The sequence below is a fragment of the Paroedura picta genome, chromosome 5 (assembly GCF_049243985.1).
Source record: "Paroedura picta isolate Pp20150507F chromosome 5, Ppicta_v3.0, whole genome shotgun sequence".
In the NCBI taxonomy this organism is placed as follows: Eukaryota; Metazoa; Chordata; class Lepidosauria; order Squamata; family Gekkonidae; genus Paroedura; species Paroedura picta.
In genome coordinates this window covers 87,378,171-87,396,540 of record NC_135373.1, presented here as the reverse complement: position 1 = coordinate 87,396,540, position 18,370 = coordinate 87,378,171, and the positions used below count along the sequence as shown (strand labels likewise).

Sequence of the window (18,370 nt, the reverse complement as noted above, 5' to 3'; positions counted from 1 at the left end):
TATGCACGACTCAACCCAGTATTATGTACAAAAGGAAACCATTATTAAATCCACAAGAACATTTTTTTTCGATCACTCTGTTCTTTTGGCAGCACTTACCCAGGGGGGCAGACACAACCACTTACACATGGTGGTGATGGTGTACAGGTAAAATTCATGGCAAGGTTTGCACAAGACAGCTCACAGTTGACTCCAGCTGGTGGCACACCAGGTACATGAGATCGGCAGTCATAGTAGATTTTTTCTTCAGGGCATGTGTGAACTTCAAAAATAAATTGCAAGCTAGGTGAGAGCCGAATATGCTTAATATTCCCTTGAAATTAGTGAGACTGAAAATTGCTTAACTTCATCTTTATTTAGTACATTTTTACCCTGTGTTTCCTCCAAGGAACTGAGGGCAGTATAAGTCTTGGTTATTTATTTATTATTTTGATTTATATCCCGCTACTCCCCACAGGCTCGTGGCGGGTAACAACAGTCTTAAAAATCCCATTAAAACTCCCCATTAGAAGACTAAAAATTCATAACATGACGGACACACAACCTACTCCCCCCCCCTCTCTCCCACCCCTACAACAAGGCATTGAGGAAAGGAGCAATGATAATGTCCACTGTGGGCCCATATAGGCCCCTCTGCCTCTTGAGGAGGGGCCAGTAGATCTATTCCACTGACCCCAGCATCAACCATAGACCTGATGGAAGAGCTCTGTTTTACAGGCCCTGCAGAATGTTGACAAATCCCGCAGGGCCCGCAGCTCACCCAGGAGAAATTCCATGTGTTTTGGGGAGACATGTCTATGCTGGTACCTTTTTTTTGTTTTCCCCTCCAATTTTTTTGGAAACCAAGTTTTAGGAAAAGGTTACATGTGTACAGCCAATCTCAAAGTCAAAACCTTTTCATGTACTTGCTCTCAATACATCTGGGAGAACTTATCCATAAAGCCATAGTGCAAAGCTTATGACAGGAAATAAATCTGACTCAGATCAGTTGCTCATACTAGCTGAATGGGCATCATTAAGAAATTATAGTGAAAATATATGACAGTTCTAAAAAAATTGTTCAGGCTTTTAGAGATGCTAAGGAAAATCAAAACCCCTAATTCCTGTCAAGTGTTATAATATTGCTATATCATGAATTCCATTACTAGTCCCTCTAAGAGGAAAAAAGGAATGAGGATGAGAGACAACACAGAAATGTAGTGGGTAGGCAGGGATTTGAATTCAGGTTGACATTCAATATTCCTTCTTGGAGCATATAGTAACAATAACAAGAAAGCTGACCAAACTCTTCATCTAGAGTCACCAAGAGATTTACCTGCAGGAACTGCAGCAGCTTCAGTGCATTTCATTGTTCCATTCAGACACTGGCTATTCATCATATACAGAAACAGACATTTTAAATAATTTAATATTTCGAAAGTTCACAACTTAAATGCACAAGTAAAAAAAATTAATTCAAATGACCACTGCAAACATTAAGGTTTCAAAAATGTTTGTATGATGCAACTAAGTGCAATGCCTTAAAATCATCCATTTATAAAGATCTAACATTCTAACATTTATACGTGATTTTTAATACAAGTCCGCTCTGGGTAACTAGTAAGGTAAAGGTAAAGGTATCCCCTGTGCAAGCACCAAGTCATGTCTGACCCTTGGGGTGACGCCCTCTAGCGTTTTCATGGCAGACTCAATACGGGGTGGTTTGCCAGTGCCTTCCCCAGTCATTACCGTTTACCCCCCAGCAAGCTGGGTACTCATTTTACCGACCTCGGAAGGATGGAAGGCTGAGTCAACCTTGAGCCGGCTGCTGGGATTGAACTCCCAGCCTCATGGGCAAAGCTTTCAGACGGCTGCCTTACCACTCTGCGCCACAAGAGGCTGGGTAACTGGTACTGAGATGTTATATCAGGTTGAGAGTTAATTTACCCAGATGCTTTTGTATATGATGGCTTTGCAAATAATGTTTTGAAATATTGTCTGTGCTTTTTGGAGGGGTCAATGAAAATTCTTTGGCACATGGGATCTGAAACATTGTTACAGACACACTGTCACTGCTTTGGGAGCCTGCAAATCTACCACAAAACACAAAAATTAGCCATTGGTATCGGAGCCCATTGTAGGCATCATCTTCAAAGACCCATCCATGGAGTCCTGAGAGGAACAGTGTCTATGGCAGACAGGAAGCAGGACCTCAAAGCTAGAGAAGGGTTTATGTAGTACTTTAGAGTTGGTTTCTGCAAGAAACCTGATATTCCCTAAAGTCTTACAAGGACTTGGTTTCACAACCTTTATCAGGCAAGTCTCAGAAAATAAAAGAGGCTGTAGGCATTTAAAAGCAAACATGGAAGGCACTATTTGCTGGCACACATCTTGTTGTTCCATCTCATATAACTCCTGCAAGACTCCATGTCCTGTTGCTTGCCAGAGTAACCTACACCAGGACAACCCACTTAAACTCTATGTCTCCTCCTTTTCTGCCCAGCAATCAGATCACAACATGTCTGCTTCAAGAGAGATTATTGTTGACAAATTAATAATCCTTAAGAAGCACCACAATAAGAAAAAGAAGAAGCAGCAAAGCCAAACAAAACATTCAGAAAACATATCTGATTGCTACAATTGTTGCAAAGAGTAAGCAGCTCATTCCTCCCTTCTAAGAACCAGCTGTGCCCTTCTACATGTTGCGCCAGCCATATTGACTCTCTAAAAAAAGGGACACTTAAATTTTTTAATTAATTGAATAAAACCAAATGGTGCCTCAAAGGCAGAATGTTAGGAGATGTGGTGTTGTGACAAAGTTGTTCCTTCAATCCAGGCCTGTGTTTTAGACTGCCCTAGGCCACTTTAGGATGGCATGTCTGAGCAGGAACAAGGAGAAAGGAAATTGTACCCATGGAAAGTCCAGACAGAGAAAGAGGCAGAGTTATTAAACTGTGCTCTTGTTTGAAACCATGTTGCCTCCTTATTTTGATACCTAGCATTAAGAACACAACAGAAGGCAGGATATCTGACTGGCTGGACTGAGTTGTAGAAAGCACAAGATACTTGTGGCAAGTGTAATGAGGGACACTTAGACAACTTCAAGTCAGAAAACTCTTAACAAAGGCATAGAATTTCTGCGTTCAGAAGCAGTGTACATCTGACCATCAGATACATCAGAGGTAGTCAAACTACGGCCCTCCAGATGGCCGTGGACTACAATTCCCATGAGCCCCTGCCAGAAAATGCTGGCAGGGGCTCATAGGAATTGTAGTCCATGGACATCTGGAGGGCCACAGTTTGACTACCCCTGAGATACATAGTGAAAGTTAGGGATATCACCATCATGTTCTGCATCTGGGCTTCTCATCTGTAGCTAATTGACTGCTGTTGAATTCAATGGGCCTGCATCTGATCCAGCAACACAGGTATGTCGTTCATAAACAAAAGAGCACATTCAAGATAATTTAACAAAGATAATGAATACATTAACTGCAATGAGATCCTGAGCATACACTCTTGCTTTTCACATTTTTAACATGTTGGTGGATCCGTGAGTCTATTTGTTTTTTGTTTTTTTTTTAAAGGGTAGACCGTTCACACTTGAAGTGAGTCCTCTTCTGCTTTGATATAAAAATACCAAGGATGACAGTTCTAAGCCTCATTGCTGAGGAAACCTATAGAGATCTAAATAGCCAGACTGGCATGCATACAAGCCAACCAGAGAGTAGTGATATGTTAATGAGCCCACATTTCCAGTAGAAATGTAAACCCAATTCTAGTTCTGATGAATATCGTACAATCACCACCATGCTCACTGACAGACACCACATCCAGAAGCTGGTCTGTGAATTGGCCCTGCATTGCTGTATCCAGTGCAGAAAACAGTTGAAAGATAGTTCATGGCATTGCAGAAATTTAAAATGTTCAAAATATGTTACATGCAGCATATTTTAAATGCAAAATCAGCAGGTAATATTCAGGCCCTCTTTTCAAAAATATCTTCTTTATTAAATGTAAAACATCTCTAGAAGTAATTAAGCTTAGATTGAAATCTGCAGCATCAAAATGATGTGCATATAAGTTGGCCTGCCAATTACATACTGTATGTTATATCACATTATTTAAAAAGAGAGTTCTTAATATTGGAGCTTACCATAAGCCCGAAGGTGTGGGTAGCATTTCCCCAGGCTGAAAACTTCTGCCTTTATAATAACAGCGGCAGCTAGATCTGATAAAACAAAACTTGTGAATTCAGATATATTTATAGAAAAGAACATGGTACAAAATCTTGATTTAAATTTTCTACCAACTTTATCACTAATGTTTAAAGTAAATATTTCACCTTAGACAAGACCTGGTGTATAATTTTAGATTTATCCCTATTTTGGTTCTGGGTGTTGTAGCCTTGGGAAAAGGAAGTTTTCTTCAGTTCACACGGAAATGATTAAAACTAAGGAGCTACATATTGATTTCCTCAGCAGTATTGGAATTAATAATTACTTGTTTGCATTCTTGGTAATCTGTCAGTCCTTTCAATAATAAAAAATGAAAAACTGGTACAACTCTGAGACACAATCATCGAAGGGACCAGGGCACAGTGAGCTGGCCAGTGTCCAGCACAAGATTTTGGCTTCCTTTCAAAGGATAGCAAAATGACAAATATTTAATTAGATCTCAGCCACCATGGAGGAGGCACATTTGGAATTTTTTTGCCTCAAATTCTAAAATATGTGGCATAGATTTTAACCTTAAAGAATTTTCCTTTGAAAATCCTCAATAAATAAAGTTTAAGCAACTGAGCACAAATTTGCAATTGAGCATAAATTTGAGAAAATAATTTGCTCCAAGTCAGTTTTTCTGCTGATGCTGGGGGAGTGGATAGTATTACTTTTCTGAAGTTAGACTACCTGGGAAAGGCATTTTTATTAGGACACTTTTGGGATTATTATTTTTAGCCCTCCTTTCTCCCACGAAGGACTCAAAGGGGGCAGATGCAACTGATCTCTGATCATGGTACACTGATATCTCAATGATTTAGAATCTAGATTATGTCTATAGATGGCTGGTAAGCAAATGGTCCTAATTTGTGATAAGGGGGTATCTCGCATTTCTAACACCTTTAGAGCAAACAAGGAAACGTTTCCTGAATATTTACTATAATGCTTTAAAAGCTTACATTGGCACACAAAAGTTGATAGATGCTTCAAAGTATTTCCCCTCTGGGCAATTACACCCTTCTGCACAGTCATGATCACAAACATCCAAAGAAGACAAGGAAGTACAGGAGCGCTCACAGAGGGAAGAGCATTGGTGATGTTGCATACCACTTTTACACACTAATGCTATGGGTGGAAAAACAGCACATTGTTAACCTTATCAGAAATAAAATACAGGCACAGATATGGAGGTATACTGTGCCCCTTTAACAAAATGTAGAATGCAATCTTCTCCTTTTGTATATCAACTTCAAAACAAGACAGGGTAATTCTAATTAATAGTTATGTACTTTAATATTTGAGGTTTTAGTGCCTGCTTTGCGAAATCTTGATGAAAATACTTTTAGTTGATAAGGGCCACACTAAACGTTACAACAGAAGAAAGATCTGTGGAATCAGGTTTATCAGGGATCACCCTATGAAACAGGAGGGGGGGGGTGTTCGCACTTTCCTCCCCAAAACTAATATTTAAAAAAACTTTTATCTCACTAGTGTTCCAAAACCTGGACTCAGGCTAGGAGAAAAATTAAAATTGGGCGGGCGGGGGGTTAGGTCAGTTACTCTTGTCTGCCCGTCATGGCTGCACTTTATATCCCACTCAGACACATAAACACACTCATCTCCTGTTTCATAGGGAGATCCCTGGTGGCAAACCTGATTCCATTCTTCTGGGAGGATCTGAGTTGAGTCTTGCTTCTATCGTATCTAGTTAATCCCTCAGAAATTAAAAAACCTTTAAACCATAGAAACAATAATAAAGAAATGCAAGAAATGAATAATATGATGAAATAGTTCAGAAAACTCAGGAGTTCTCCATAGGCAGTCAATTTCTCTCTTCAATGAGGTATGTAAATGGAACTAGCACACAAAAGGGCACATGTTTTTACTTTTATTTAAAAGCAGCTTGCAGGGAGGTCTTCCATAGTGCATCAGTGCTACGTTACTGGGGTGAGGGAGGATTAAGCTTTTCTCTCCATGCCATTCCATGGATAGATAAACCCTTCACCTGAGCTGTTATTAACCCTGGTGATGGGAAGAAAGGTAAATAGGGGCTAGCAGCTGAGTCCCGACAGAATCCAGATACAGCTGGAGAAGGGGGTATCAAATGAACTGATATACAGTGAGACAATGATTTCTTTCTTCTAGAGAACACTTTTTTCCTCTAAAACATAACTATGGCATGATGTAAAATATAACTATGCATTAATGTTAAACATGGACTTAGAAAAAAACTTTTATCTCCTGGGATTCTTGTCTTAGTTCTAAATTTTAATTGAGCACCAGTATGTTAGGCACTACACAGAAGATAGATCACGGTTTTTGACTTAGACATCTTATGAAAGACAATATACAGATGATAAAGGAAGCTGTATGTCTTCTATTTGCTGTTGAATCTGTTTTTACCCTCAGCAGTTTTAATATGCAAAGCCATGCAATCATAGAAGGGCTAAATCTCCTCTCCCTCCACATGTGGATCCAATCTGAACCTGAAAAGCCTTGCATGGCTAAAACTTTGTTGTAAAAGATGCTGGGAAGATCTAGCCATGGCTGTTTTTCCCCCACTGACAAAGAACTATGTGGATTTAATATCTTAAATAATTTATCTTTTGGTCAACAGAGAGGCTACTAGCTCAGACAGTAATTTCTTATTGAATGCCCAGGTCCAGTCTAGCATCTACTTTATCTTAATGGTTTAATTCAGGAAGACAAGAATTTAGACTTCAAAGAACAGGTCGGAGCTGTAGTACATTCAGCATGAGGATTACTAGTGTAGATAGAATTGGAAACAAGGAGACTCTGAGGAAGTTTTGAAGACAGCACACAGCTTAATACAACTTTGGTCCTCTACACTCAGTAACTCACCACAGGATGAAACGTGAGATCTGAAGTCAACAGTAATTCCATGCTTGTGACATACATAGGCATAGTGTGCAAGGGCATTGCACAAACAAGTGCTCCCACATTTGCAAGCATCAAAGCGACATAACTGGTAGTATAATTCTGGACTGATGTAGGTATGACATGGAGCAAAAAGGTCTTGGTTGATCAAATCGCACTGTGATGCATAACCAACTAAAAAAAAAGTTTAACTTTTAATGCTAATAGTTAATAAAAGACCTAAACAGCAAAACAGAATAATTTACACAAATCCAAAGTGACAGTTTGGTAAAACAATGCATCCTACTCTTCTCAATATGTATATTTATTCTAAAAAGTTGGTAAATGATCATAGAAATATATAGGATTTAAGTAAAGAGGTAATACATCTTAAAATATTGCACTTTCTAGAACAGCGGTTCTCAACACGGGGGTCGCAACCTCCTGGGAGGTCATTCGGCCTCTTCTGGGAGGGTTCACGGTGGCAGCATAGCTCTGGCCTCCTCCGCACCACCTCGGAGCTCATCAAGGCAGCGCAGAGGAGGCCAGCGCCATGCGGCTGCCGCTCTGACCGCCTCTGCTGCCGCTCCACGACTCCTACATCGGGAGCAACAGTGGCGTGTGCGCTTGCCCACTGCTGTTTGAGCACACATGTACGTGCACTTGTAAGCACACACACTGCCGCCGCCACTCCTGATGTAGGGGTCGTGGAGTGGTGGCGGTTGAGAACCGCCGTTCTAAAACATAACTGACGTCTTTGAAGATGACTATAAAATATAAAACTGAGAAACCAAGACAATAATGTGAACTAATAATGCAATTATGATAAATTGATATCAAGATCCCAAAAGTAAAGTGCACCATTTTGTTGGTTAATGTTGCAAGGATCAACCACAGGGACGTTGACTGGCACATGGCATGCTGAAGAAACCTTCCATGCATTAGCGTGAAGCTGTGGAGTTCCTTCAATCATTCCTGCTGGAGAACTGAGGAGAAAAAGAGCATAATAAAAGCAGGGGAAGAAGACTGCCTCCAAGAAAACATCTATGATGTGGAAAACTTAACAGCACTGTCCATTCATTTATTCCAGCACCTCCTAAAGTTGCCTACACTGAAGCCTGGCTCAGTGATTCAGACTGAACTGGAATTACGGGAAACCAGAGCCACACATGAAAATTTAGTCTGGGCAAAGCTTTACATCATGCTGTGCATATTGATTCAACAGTCCTCTTAATCTGATGTTTATCATCAACATTGCAGAAAAAACAAATCATCAAAATTCTGAAAACTGTATTTCCTCTCCATGCCTATGGAGGGGGACGGTTTTGTATGTTTCCTTTTGAAGGAAGGGAATACAAGCAGAAGAGGGCAAGAGTCTGAGGCAGTAAGCCTATAATGGACAGTTTCATCTTTGGATCCTAGGCTTTCACCACCATGACAAACCATCCCCCCAACCCCTTTTTATGCAAGGCAGCGTGGGATTAGCTGAAAGCTAAGAGAACAAACAGGAATTTTTGATTGGCTTGTGACTGGCCCTGGACTTCTTTTTTCATCTGCTCTTATAGAAAGATGTAATCTGCTTGTTGATCAATGTGGCTGATAAGGCTTCAGGTGTCACAACTGGACTGATCAATTTGAATTAGGAGGGGAAAGTGTAGAGCTTAATGATATGTGTCCTGAGATACACCTTGGAAGAAAAAAGGTTTTCCTAAATCAACCTATTATGGCTATTCGCTTGAGAGTATGAGGACTCTCCTGGGGCAAAACTGCATAAATGAAATCTGACCAACCAACCTGGGTGGGGGGACCAAATTGCACAGACCTTCTCAGCACATATGTTAATGAGCAGGTAATGAAAGGCACAGCACTGACCTAGCCTGTGCTAAGGTTGAGCAGGGGGTAATTGCCTGGTATCCAAAACTGTTGGGCATTTAATCTCCAGAACAACCATTTTAAGGATGCCTGCACTGGGTTTTTGCTGCTGTTTATCAGCTGACTCCAGTTTATCCTAATATACTGCACTTTCGCTCCAGGGCCTGTAAGCAAGTCCTCCTTCCATCCTTGCTTTATGGGGGGGGGCATATTTATTGGATGATAAAGCTGCAAGAAAAGCCTGTATACCTTGACTCCCAGCTTGTGTTAATAAAGTTATGCGTATCTGTTGCCGTGCACAAGATTTAGGTTTTGACAGACCAATGCACATTACTCAACAAGCAGCATTTGCCACAGCATGTTAAAAGCTGAATCTTGGACATGTCATGTATGACTGGTTTCTGGTGTTCATGCATACTTCTTCCAAAGCAGCCACAGCCATGTGGGCAGAATATCAGGTTGAACACTAGAAACATCTATTTGGATTTTCTGCCTTGTGACTTGAAATGTGTGCAGTTTCAAAATGAGCCTAATGCTCTAACAATTTTAAGATCTGCCAAACAGGTATAAGTCTAGATAATTTTTGTATTAGGAAAGGAGTCCTAATCTGGATAGAGATGTATACAGCAACATGTTTTAGCACAATGGGATTTATAGCTTTGATAGAAGGCAATAGTTTGACACATCTGATCCCTTTAAAGAGCTTGAGACCTATTTAAATAATGGAAGACCTTTTCCCATTTTAATTTTGATACACAGTATCATCTGAGGGCATCTTCTTGATGACAGTAAAGGAACATACAGAACTTTCTTAGTGGCTGCTATGGAATTCAGAAAGCTAGCAAAGTTAGAGACTGAGCAATTCTCCACAAAAGCTATACAATATTACTGGTTTTTGCTGAAAGAATGAATAACTGAGATTAAATTGAAAAGGTACAGCAGTGATGTCTCATGGCATCCACTGGTGTTTTCCTGGTTCTCAAAGTGAACAGCCAATCTTGGCTGTCCTACACTAGAGCAGAAGCTGCTTTTAGTGTCCAGTCAGCACCCATTCAGAAATAGCTGATCCAATTTAGCTTGGAACTTGATTGGTTCCCCTGGAGAAAATGGCTGCTTTGGAGTGTGGACTCTGCTGAGTTCCCTGACTTCCTCAGGCTCTACCCCCAAATCTCTAGGTATTTTCTAATGCAGATCTGGCAGCCCTACTTGGAATTGCACTAAATTTTGTAATTGCCACCTTGGCAGCCATTTTGAAATTGGTTTTGCTTCCCAAGGCAGTCATTTTGTGGTGTTGCACATCACACTTTCTCAGTTCCAAAAGTACCCACATGCTGAGCAAGGTTGGGATTTCTAAGGTATAATACAGTATTCTATATTCAAATGTGGATTTTACATTCTCTACCGTTATCTTGTGTAAATACTAGTCCACTTCTCTCTATGTGTTGAGTAAAACTCCAAATAAGTGAAAACAGTAAATAAATCCATCTTACAGAAAGTCATCTCTCAAATTTCCATTATAAGTTCCACACAGACCCAGAGTTCTTCCCTTCCAGCCAGAATTGAGTTGAATATATATTCTATCTTCATCTTTAGCAAACTGAATTCTTAAACCAAACTTAGTTTTCAGTTGCACAAACAATGAAGACAGGTTCCGTACTTCAACATATCCTACATATAACAGGACAAAAAAACCCAAACAAAATCAAAATAATCACCCAAGATGTAAGAATGCTTTATTTTCACCAATTTCATCAAAAAACTTAATGTGATATTCACACAACAGATACCTTCACCCACACATTTTATTATCTTCAACATATAAAAAGAAGTAAATAAGACATAATTTTAAAATAAGAACAAAAAAATATCTTCCCAACCATTCCAAAGCTGAAGAAGAGCTTTGAGAAGCAAGAAACCTTCATTTATCCCCTCCCCCAACCAGCTCATTAAAAAATAACATCCTCTGTCCTTAAACAAGCATGTGCACACCACAGGCTGGCATAAATGCTTTCATATTTCTACAGGAACAGCTTCTAATAAAAACTTCCAAAAACATTCAGAAACAACATGAACTTCAATAAAAAATATGTTTCAAGTGTCTTACCATCAAAGTTAAATCCCTGGTTGGAAGAAGCAAGCTGAACTTCACCACCCCGACTGAGAGTCACTTGCTTGTTTACATCTTCAAGAACGAGTGTTATTGCTTGAATGCATGCATGATCAAGATTCTGGAGGAGCACAGAGGCAATTTAAGGGAAAAGATACAAATCTTCACTAAATTGGATGACATTCCATTTATTTTATTTGTATTTTATTATATTAGCAGGAAGAATTCCACTGACTGCCACTAGAACTTTAATTCTAGAATCCAAATCTTAGGGACAAACTAGACATTACTTAACTCTCATTCCCTCTGGTCAGTTGGCAGCTGCTGGGAATTGTTCCCAAGCACTGCAAACTCCTAGATTAGGGGAATGGGAGGGTTAAGGAGATTCAGCCTTTCTCCTGTGTCATTTTTCCAACCTGAAATGGCCCCAGGGGTGGTTTACTTTGGAGCATTTCTTTTTACCCATGGAATTCAGCGACTTCATCTGAGGAATTAAAATGTTATTATTCTTCAGGAATGGGGGGAAAGTTCATATATAGTGAGAGAAAGGGGATAATACTAGAGCAAATTGAATATTTCCTTGATTTATCCAGCCACCAGTTGAAATAGCTACCGTTAATATTTTAATATTCTTGTGAGCTCTCCGATATATTGTTCCAAGAAACGAGTGAGCTTATAAAATATCAAATAAATATCTCAGTCAGCTTTCAAATGCCTCTTATCTAGTTGGCAGTATATCAAACCTCTTCAGCCCTGTCACCAAGAGCATTTATCTGTCTCAGACACCTGCTCAGACTGTAACCAAATATGTAGATGCTTGTGTAATCATGCATGAATGAAAAGCTCTGTTGATTTTATCTCAGTAAAAGGAGCAATTGGTTTTTACAAAAGGCAATACTTATAACTGAAATAAAATCTGTTATGATCAGTGAGATATTCAGTACTAAGAAAAATAGTGATTTTTATTACTAATCCTGTTTAACTAATATGTTAGTTCTAACTGCATATGATGTGTAAGATATTTACTTATCAGCATGAAGGTTTAATTCAAGTATGTTCTTACCTGACCACAAGGAGCTTTTTGTAAAGTAATCGTGAATTTGTCTTTCCCAGTGCCTTTCACCAGAATGTACTGGCAAATCCCAAGGAAGGTGTAATGGCGTCCATCAAATGTTGTGAAATGAGAATCACCAACAATTGAGCATTCAGCTGAAGACAAAGACAAATAAATGTAAAAAACTGTACTTTCAGAGAACCAGAAGATAAGAATGTAGAGACATGAATATGCTCTTTTGTCCTTTACCCCACTCAAGGCAATTACAAAAGGAGTCGGCAAAGGAATATTGGGAATCTGCTCATAAGGAAAAATGTGAATGCTGCCCCCTCCCCTGCTCTTTTGTATACCTAAATGATAAGAAATGTTTACTATGCTCCTGTTTCCCAGATTTCAGATGGGTTGTATAAAGACTGACTAAATGCATGACCAGAGGCAGTAATAGCTGACTTCCTACACAGGAAGTTTGTTTGTTTATTTTGTTACATTTGTATACTGCCCTCCCATGTGACTCAGGGTAGTTTACAATAAAAGTTTATAGCTCATAGTACATAGAACACAATAACAGCTTAGATTTATAACACTTTGAACATAACATTACATAACAGAAAATATTTCAACAGTTTTAAGTTTATAACAATTTTGAATTTAATAACAATTTATAAATCATAACTGTGTGATGTTCAGCTGTTGGATACTCAGCCGTGAGTGCTGTTTTATTTAATGTGTGGCCGAGACAGGCTGTCACCCTATGTTGTCTCTGTTGGGCATAACTGGTAGTTGGGAGGGGGTTTCTGAGCTGGTGTTGTTCTGCTGGCCTCAACCAAAGGCTTGGTGGAAGAGCTCCATTTTGCAGACTCTACAGAACTGTTTTAGTTCCTACAGGGCCCTGATAATTTCTGGGAGCTCATTCCACCAAGTGGGGGCCAGGACAGAGAAAGCCGTCATTCTTGTAGAGGCCAGGCACACCTCTTTGGGGCCAGGGATCATCAGCTTGTTGGCATTCAAGGACCGTAGAGATCTATCAGGGGCATAAGCAGAGAGGCTGTCCCTCGAGTGCACAGGGTCCAGACCACGTATGGCCTTGAAAGTGATTAAAGTTAAGCCTGATCCAGAATTCAACTGGTAGCCAGTGCAGCTGTTGGAGCTTGGGCTGAATGTGGGCCCTCCATGGTGTTCCTGTGAGAGCCCTGGCTGCTGCATTCTGTATCAGCTGAATTTTCCAGAGCAGGGATAAGGGTAGGCCTGTGTAAAGCAAGTTGCAGAAATCTATACTAGAGGTGACTCTTTTGTGAATCACTGTGGCTACATGTTCAGGGGTCAGGCAAAGTGCTAGTAGCTTAGCTAGACACAGGTAGCTAGGCACCAGCCATGTTACTCTTGTGACCTGTTCCTCTATGGAGAGGGAGGTATCTAAGGTCATATCCAGGTTCCTGGCTCAGTGTGCTACTGATAGCTGAACCCCATCCAGACAATCACATTTCCTCACTGGGACCATTCCTACTGAACCATAGGGCCTCTGTCTTTGAAGGATTAAGCCAACCCATCATTGCTTTGTGGTCAACTGTGTCAAACGCTGCCATGAGGTCAAGCAGTGTGAGAAGCGCTGACCCTCCTTGGTCTAGCTGGTGGCAGAGGTTGTCCATCAGGACAACCAGCGCTGTTTCAACTCCATGGCCAGGCCAGAAGCCTGACTGGGACAGGTCCATGAACAATGGTTTATTCAGGAATGCTGATAGTTGGTCCACGGCAGCCCTTTCCACCACCTTCCCGAGAAATGCTAGATGCGAGTCAGGGCAGAAGTTGGCTGGTTCCCACGCATCCAGGAATGATTTCTTTAGTAGTCACTGTACCACTCCATCCTTCTGCCCCTCCAGGAATTGTGATGGGTTACTTCCCATCTGGCCCAAAACCATATAAAGCACTTGAAATACATGGACTTAATTTGGAAATGTTGTCAAACTTTTAAAAAATTGGTCTGGTCCAGAACTAATCCAGATTAATTGATTGATGGTTTGATATTTAATGGCAACAAATATCAAACCATCAATCAATTAATCTGGATTAGTTCTGGATTTCAATTTACATTTCATGTGGTATGCTTTTAATTATTTTTACTCCTCCATAGCCCTTGAGACTGCAAAAATCAAACACATTAACAAACAAAATGCTATAGACATGCATATCTCCAAGCAATAAAAATTACCTGGGCAATCATGCTCAGTGCAATTCCAAATGCCACCAATACAAATACTAAAATTACAAAAGCAAAAAAAGTTAATTATAGCATTTCAGGAGAGAGAAAAATCTACAGCACACATTTGTACTTCTAACTAAATGGGCAGTTTCACAATGTAATATAACCTGGAAAACATCTTAACATAAGGCAACTACAGGCAGACAGGCAATAAAAATGTTTACATACCAGTCACTACATTCTTGCTCGATTTTTGAGCCTACGGGAAAAGCTGTCCCATGATAAACACAAGGGCAATCTGACACAGAAATACAGGTTCCATTGTCCAGTATGAGACCTTGTTAATAAAAAACAGCATAAATGAAATCATGACATAGAAATATTGTAACTTTATTTACTGTTTACTATGTACCAAGGAAACTTCTCAGAGTTGTTAAGATAATGACACAATGAATGCTTTTGAGAGTCATAAGGCCCTTTTAAGGATCTGACTCTTGAAAGCTTATACAAAAGATCTTGTTGGTCTCTAAGGAGCTATTGGACTTGAAACTAGCTCTTTTACTGCAGATCAACATGGCTACTCACTGAAACTATCTTCTTAAGGAAAGATGTTAAGCATCTATAGTCAGGGGTTTCCATGGACTCCTCATCAAACCCTAGTTAAGCTACAATCCTGTTTAGCTTTAACCATGGCACTGCTGTAACATAGTATTGTGTTGAGGCCACTGGTTTAAAAAGACAGAATTTGCATGTGATGGAAGAGAGAATACAATCCCATAGAACACTTGGAATCTGAGTCTAGTGGCCCCTTGAAGACTAGCAGAATTTTATTCAAGGGATAAGCCTTTCAAGTGCACACACATTTATTCAGACACCTTGAAATGGAAGTGGCCAGTCCATACTTAAAGGCAGAGGTGATGAAAATCCAAATTAGCATATAGCATAATACTTGTTTGACAGATGTAAGATGTAACTGGAATAACAAGCTTGGTTTATAAGGTCACCATTTGTTTGGGTTTAACTCTGAGGGAAAATAATGGAGGAAATAAATATATCCAAATCAGAGCTTGTTGGGCAGATGTACCGTTCTTAATTGCAGAATGTTGAGAAAAATTAACAGAGACCCTACTATTGTGTTCTATCTGTCTCCTATTAGGCGTGCTCTATCTGTCTCTTATTACAACATCTTCTTCTTTTGAAGTGGGGTGATTAGCTGTGCAGTGGATCTCCTCTGTCCCCAAATGAGAGAAATACAATGTGTATGAAAACTTATCCTTATCCATTGTTCCTCTTAATATTTGCGAAACACCCTGGGGGGTGGAACGTGTCCGGGGTGTCCAAGTTAGAATAGGGCCAATCAGGGTGCGGCCAGCAAAATGTTGCTGATAAAATGTTGCTAGCACCCTAATTGGCCCTGCCCCTGCAGCTCCCCCCCTCCATTCCTGAATACTAGCCACTTTGCTCTCAGACACGCCTCGCTAATAGAGTCAGCAGCAGGTCAGGGGAGAGGGCCCTAGGTGAAGGGTGGTGGTGAAGGGGGTGAACCATCCAGGCTGATAACAAGCTCCATCCTGGGCTGCTAACAAGCTCTGTCCTCTGTCCCCTCCTGCCCTGCTAACAACCTCCTAACAACCTCCGTCCCACCTTGCTAACAAGCTCTCTCCCGTCCTGCCCTGCTAACAAATTCTGTCCCATGCCTGCTGACCAGCCCCCGCCCACTGCCTGATCCAGCTGAGAGCTGCTCCAGAGTCTGAGTGGCCCAAAGCTACCTTAAGCAGCATGGGGGGTGGGGTGGGGGCTTTCAAAGCCCATTCTTAGGAAAGGGCTTTGCAGTTAGTACCTTAAATAAAACTTGATTGGTCTTAAAGGTACCAATGGACTCAATCTTTGTCCTGCTGCATCAGACTAACACAGACACCTACCTAAATCTACAATCCCATAGGCCATTCTTTGTTACATATGTTACCATGGTTTTCAGATGACTTCACTGGATTATGGCTGCACTGACACAGGAGGGTAAAATTGTGACACCTGACACCAGAACAGCAGTAACAACAAGTGGCACAAGAATAGGTATAAATGGAATTCAGGCATCCCTTTCCCAAATCACATGATATTGCCCCCCTGCCCCCGGTCCTCTGCCTTTCTTCCCATCATGCCTTGCAAAATCCCAGGTTCAACTGCACTTTTACTGGGATGCCCCCAGAGCTCAAAAACCTTCCTTTCCTTTTCACCTCTGAGCCACACTATAGCACTACAGTGTACCTCAGGAGGGAAAGGGAATGAGCTGAAAAGTCAGGGGGGGATGTGGAGCTTAGCTTCAGCTATGATTTGTGGTGGCTATGAGGAGGCAGACTGAAATACCACCATGCAGCTCCACTTTACTTTGGAGAATATGCGGTTTATATTGTCAGGAACTGACACCTGGCCCCAACTCAGCCCCACCCTGGCTGCCTAAACTGAGTACAGCCAAGGATATGATTCACCCAGGAGAGGAAGGTGGCTGAGACCCAAGCAGACTGTCCCAATACAGCTAAGGACCAGGCTGGAAGGCATGTAGGAGCAGGGAGGGGCATGATCAGGAGGCAAGGCTGACTCTAGACTTGGGAAATGTCAGCACAGGAAAGGCTAAGAGGCAGCCCTGAACAGCCAGGGGGGGCAGATAGGGAAGCAGGCAGCAGGGGGGAAGACTTTCCTTTCTTCTTATAGCCTCCCAGGCAGAACGGAGGGAAGGGGACCGGATATATGCCAGGTGGGGGTGGAACTAGGGAAAGTGCCACCATCAGCTGGGGAGGAAAGAAGGAACTACACAGGTAGCCAAGGCAGAGGGAGCCAAGAGGAAACCAGTCCTGGAAGGAAGAGAATTTGGGTAACAAAACCCCATGTCTTTCCCATTCTGAGACCTCAGGTTAGCTGACCTGACTTCAAACAGAACAGCAAAGGGTAGCAAGCCCATTGTGGGGTGAGAAGAGGCTCACAATATTGTCTTCAAAGAAAGGAAAAGGTCAGCCAAACAAATCACATAGAAACTGGGCATGATATTGTCTGTAGGAGCTTCTTTCTGTTCATGTAAACAAAAATCTTTGTACAGATGCAGCATATGTTTCTCTATGTCCATGCTTGCATCCCAAATGGGTCATTATATCTGTGGAAATTACAAAATAATTCTTCTAGTTTAAAGCACAGTATAAATGGGGGGAAAATAATAGATATTAATATAGTCAATAGTGCTGTGTCCAAGACTTATAATATATTTTTCACTGTTTTTTTATTGCATAGGTTCAGTAATAATAGGTCATCCAAGGATAGGTCATCAAAGCTGCAGAAGATATTTAATATTATTATGCTTTTTGTCTTTACAATGAACACAATAGTAATGCACAACTAGATAATAGTGAGGAAACAGCGATATTAGGGTAAAATATGTGCAGAAACATATATATTGTAGTTAGAGGCAAACTACATTTTTGCCATTTGGTCCATGGTTCATGACTGAACCACAAACCAAACCACAAAACGATAGGCTAGTTTGCAAACTGAACTGGTTTGTATCAGTTCATGAGCCATTTAAAGTTTAAACCCCAGATTTCTGGTCCCTACTGCTTTTCATGGGGAGCAAAAAGCAGGGGTTTCAAAAAGATCTCTCTCTTTTAGAGTAACTTTAACACTAAAAGGGGTTTTAAAAGTTGCTTACTTACCATCTGGACAGTAGCACCCATCTAAGCAATGGAGGTTACTGCCAAGGCAATCTGTCTCAAAAGTGCACGTTGGTGGGCAACAGCTAATACAATCCCGGTGGATGAAGCTATCTTCACACTTTTCAGCTGAAACGTACAAAGTTAAGATTCTACTATATTCTTTTCGTTTCACTTGGTTAATGAAATAGAATGCACATCAACAAAATTTGTACTCAGCTTCTAAACTGAAATTATTCTTAACTCTGAAGTAATCTAAATAAATAGCACTCTGAGCTTTGCATACATTTCAAGTTAAAAGTTTGTAAAACCAAACTAAAAGCATGGATTAATAATAGGGAATAAGGAGATGCAGAAATGCCGATTTGT

At 40.7% G+C, this 18,370-nt stretch overlaps 1 protein-coding gene across 3 annotated transcripts in view; it reads right to left on the bottom strand.

Moving 5' to 3' along the window:
* Positions 1–18,370, bottom strand: part of OTOGL (otogelin like) — a 114,698-nt gene that overhangs the window by 75,604 nt on the left and 20,724 nt on the right. For 2 of the 3 annotated variants that reach the window (XM_077338903.1, XM_077338904.1), the window contains exons 12-23: positions 18,005–18,130; positions 14,535–14,643; positions 14,316–14,362; positions 12,119–12,264; positions 11,053–11,176; positions 10,439–10,616; positions 7,938–8,062; positions 7,062–7,271; positions 5,159–5,324; positions 4,136–4,210; positions 1,316–1,368; positions 100–262 (exon numbers count right to left, since the gene is read on the bottom strand). In XM_077338903.1, coding sequence (XP_077195018.1) covers positions 100–262; positions 1,316–1,368; positions 4,136–4,210; positions 5,159–5,324; positions 7,062–7,271; positions 7,938–8,062; positions 10,439–10,616; positions 11,053–11,176; positions 12,119–12,264; positions 14,316–14,362; positions 14,535–14,643; positions 18,005–18,130 — 1,522 coding nt within the window. Of the gene's footprint in view, positions 1–99; positions 263–1,315; positions 1,369–4,135; positions 4,211–5,158; positions 5,325–7,061; positions 7,272–7,937; positions 8,063–10,438; positions 10,617–11,052; positions 11,177–12,118; positions 12,265–14,315; positions 14,363–14,534; positions 14,644–18,004; positions 18,131–18,370 lie in introns of those variants that run through there. The other variant, XM_077338905.1, reaches the window with a different exon arrangement.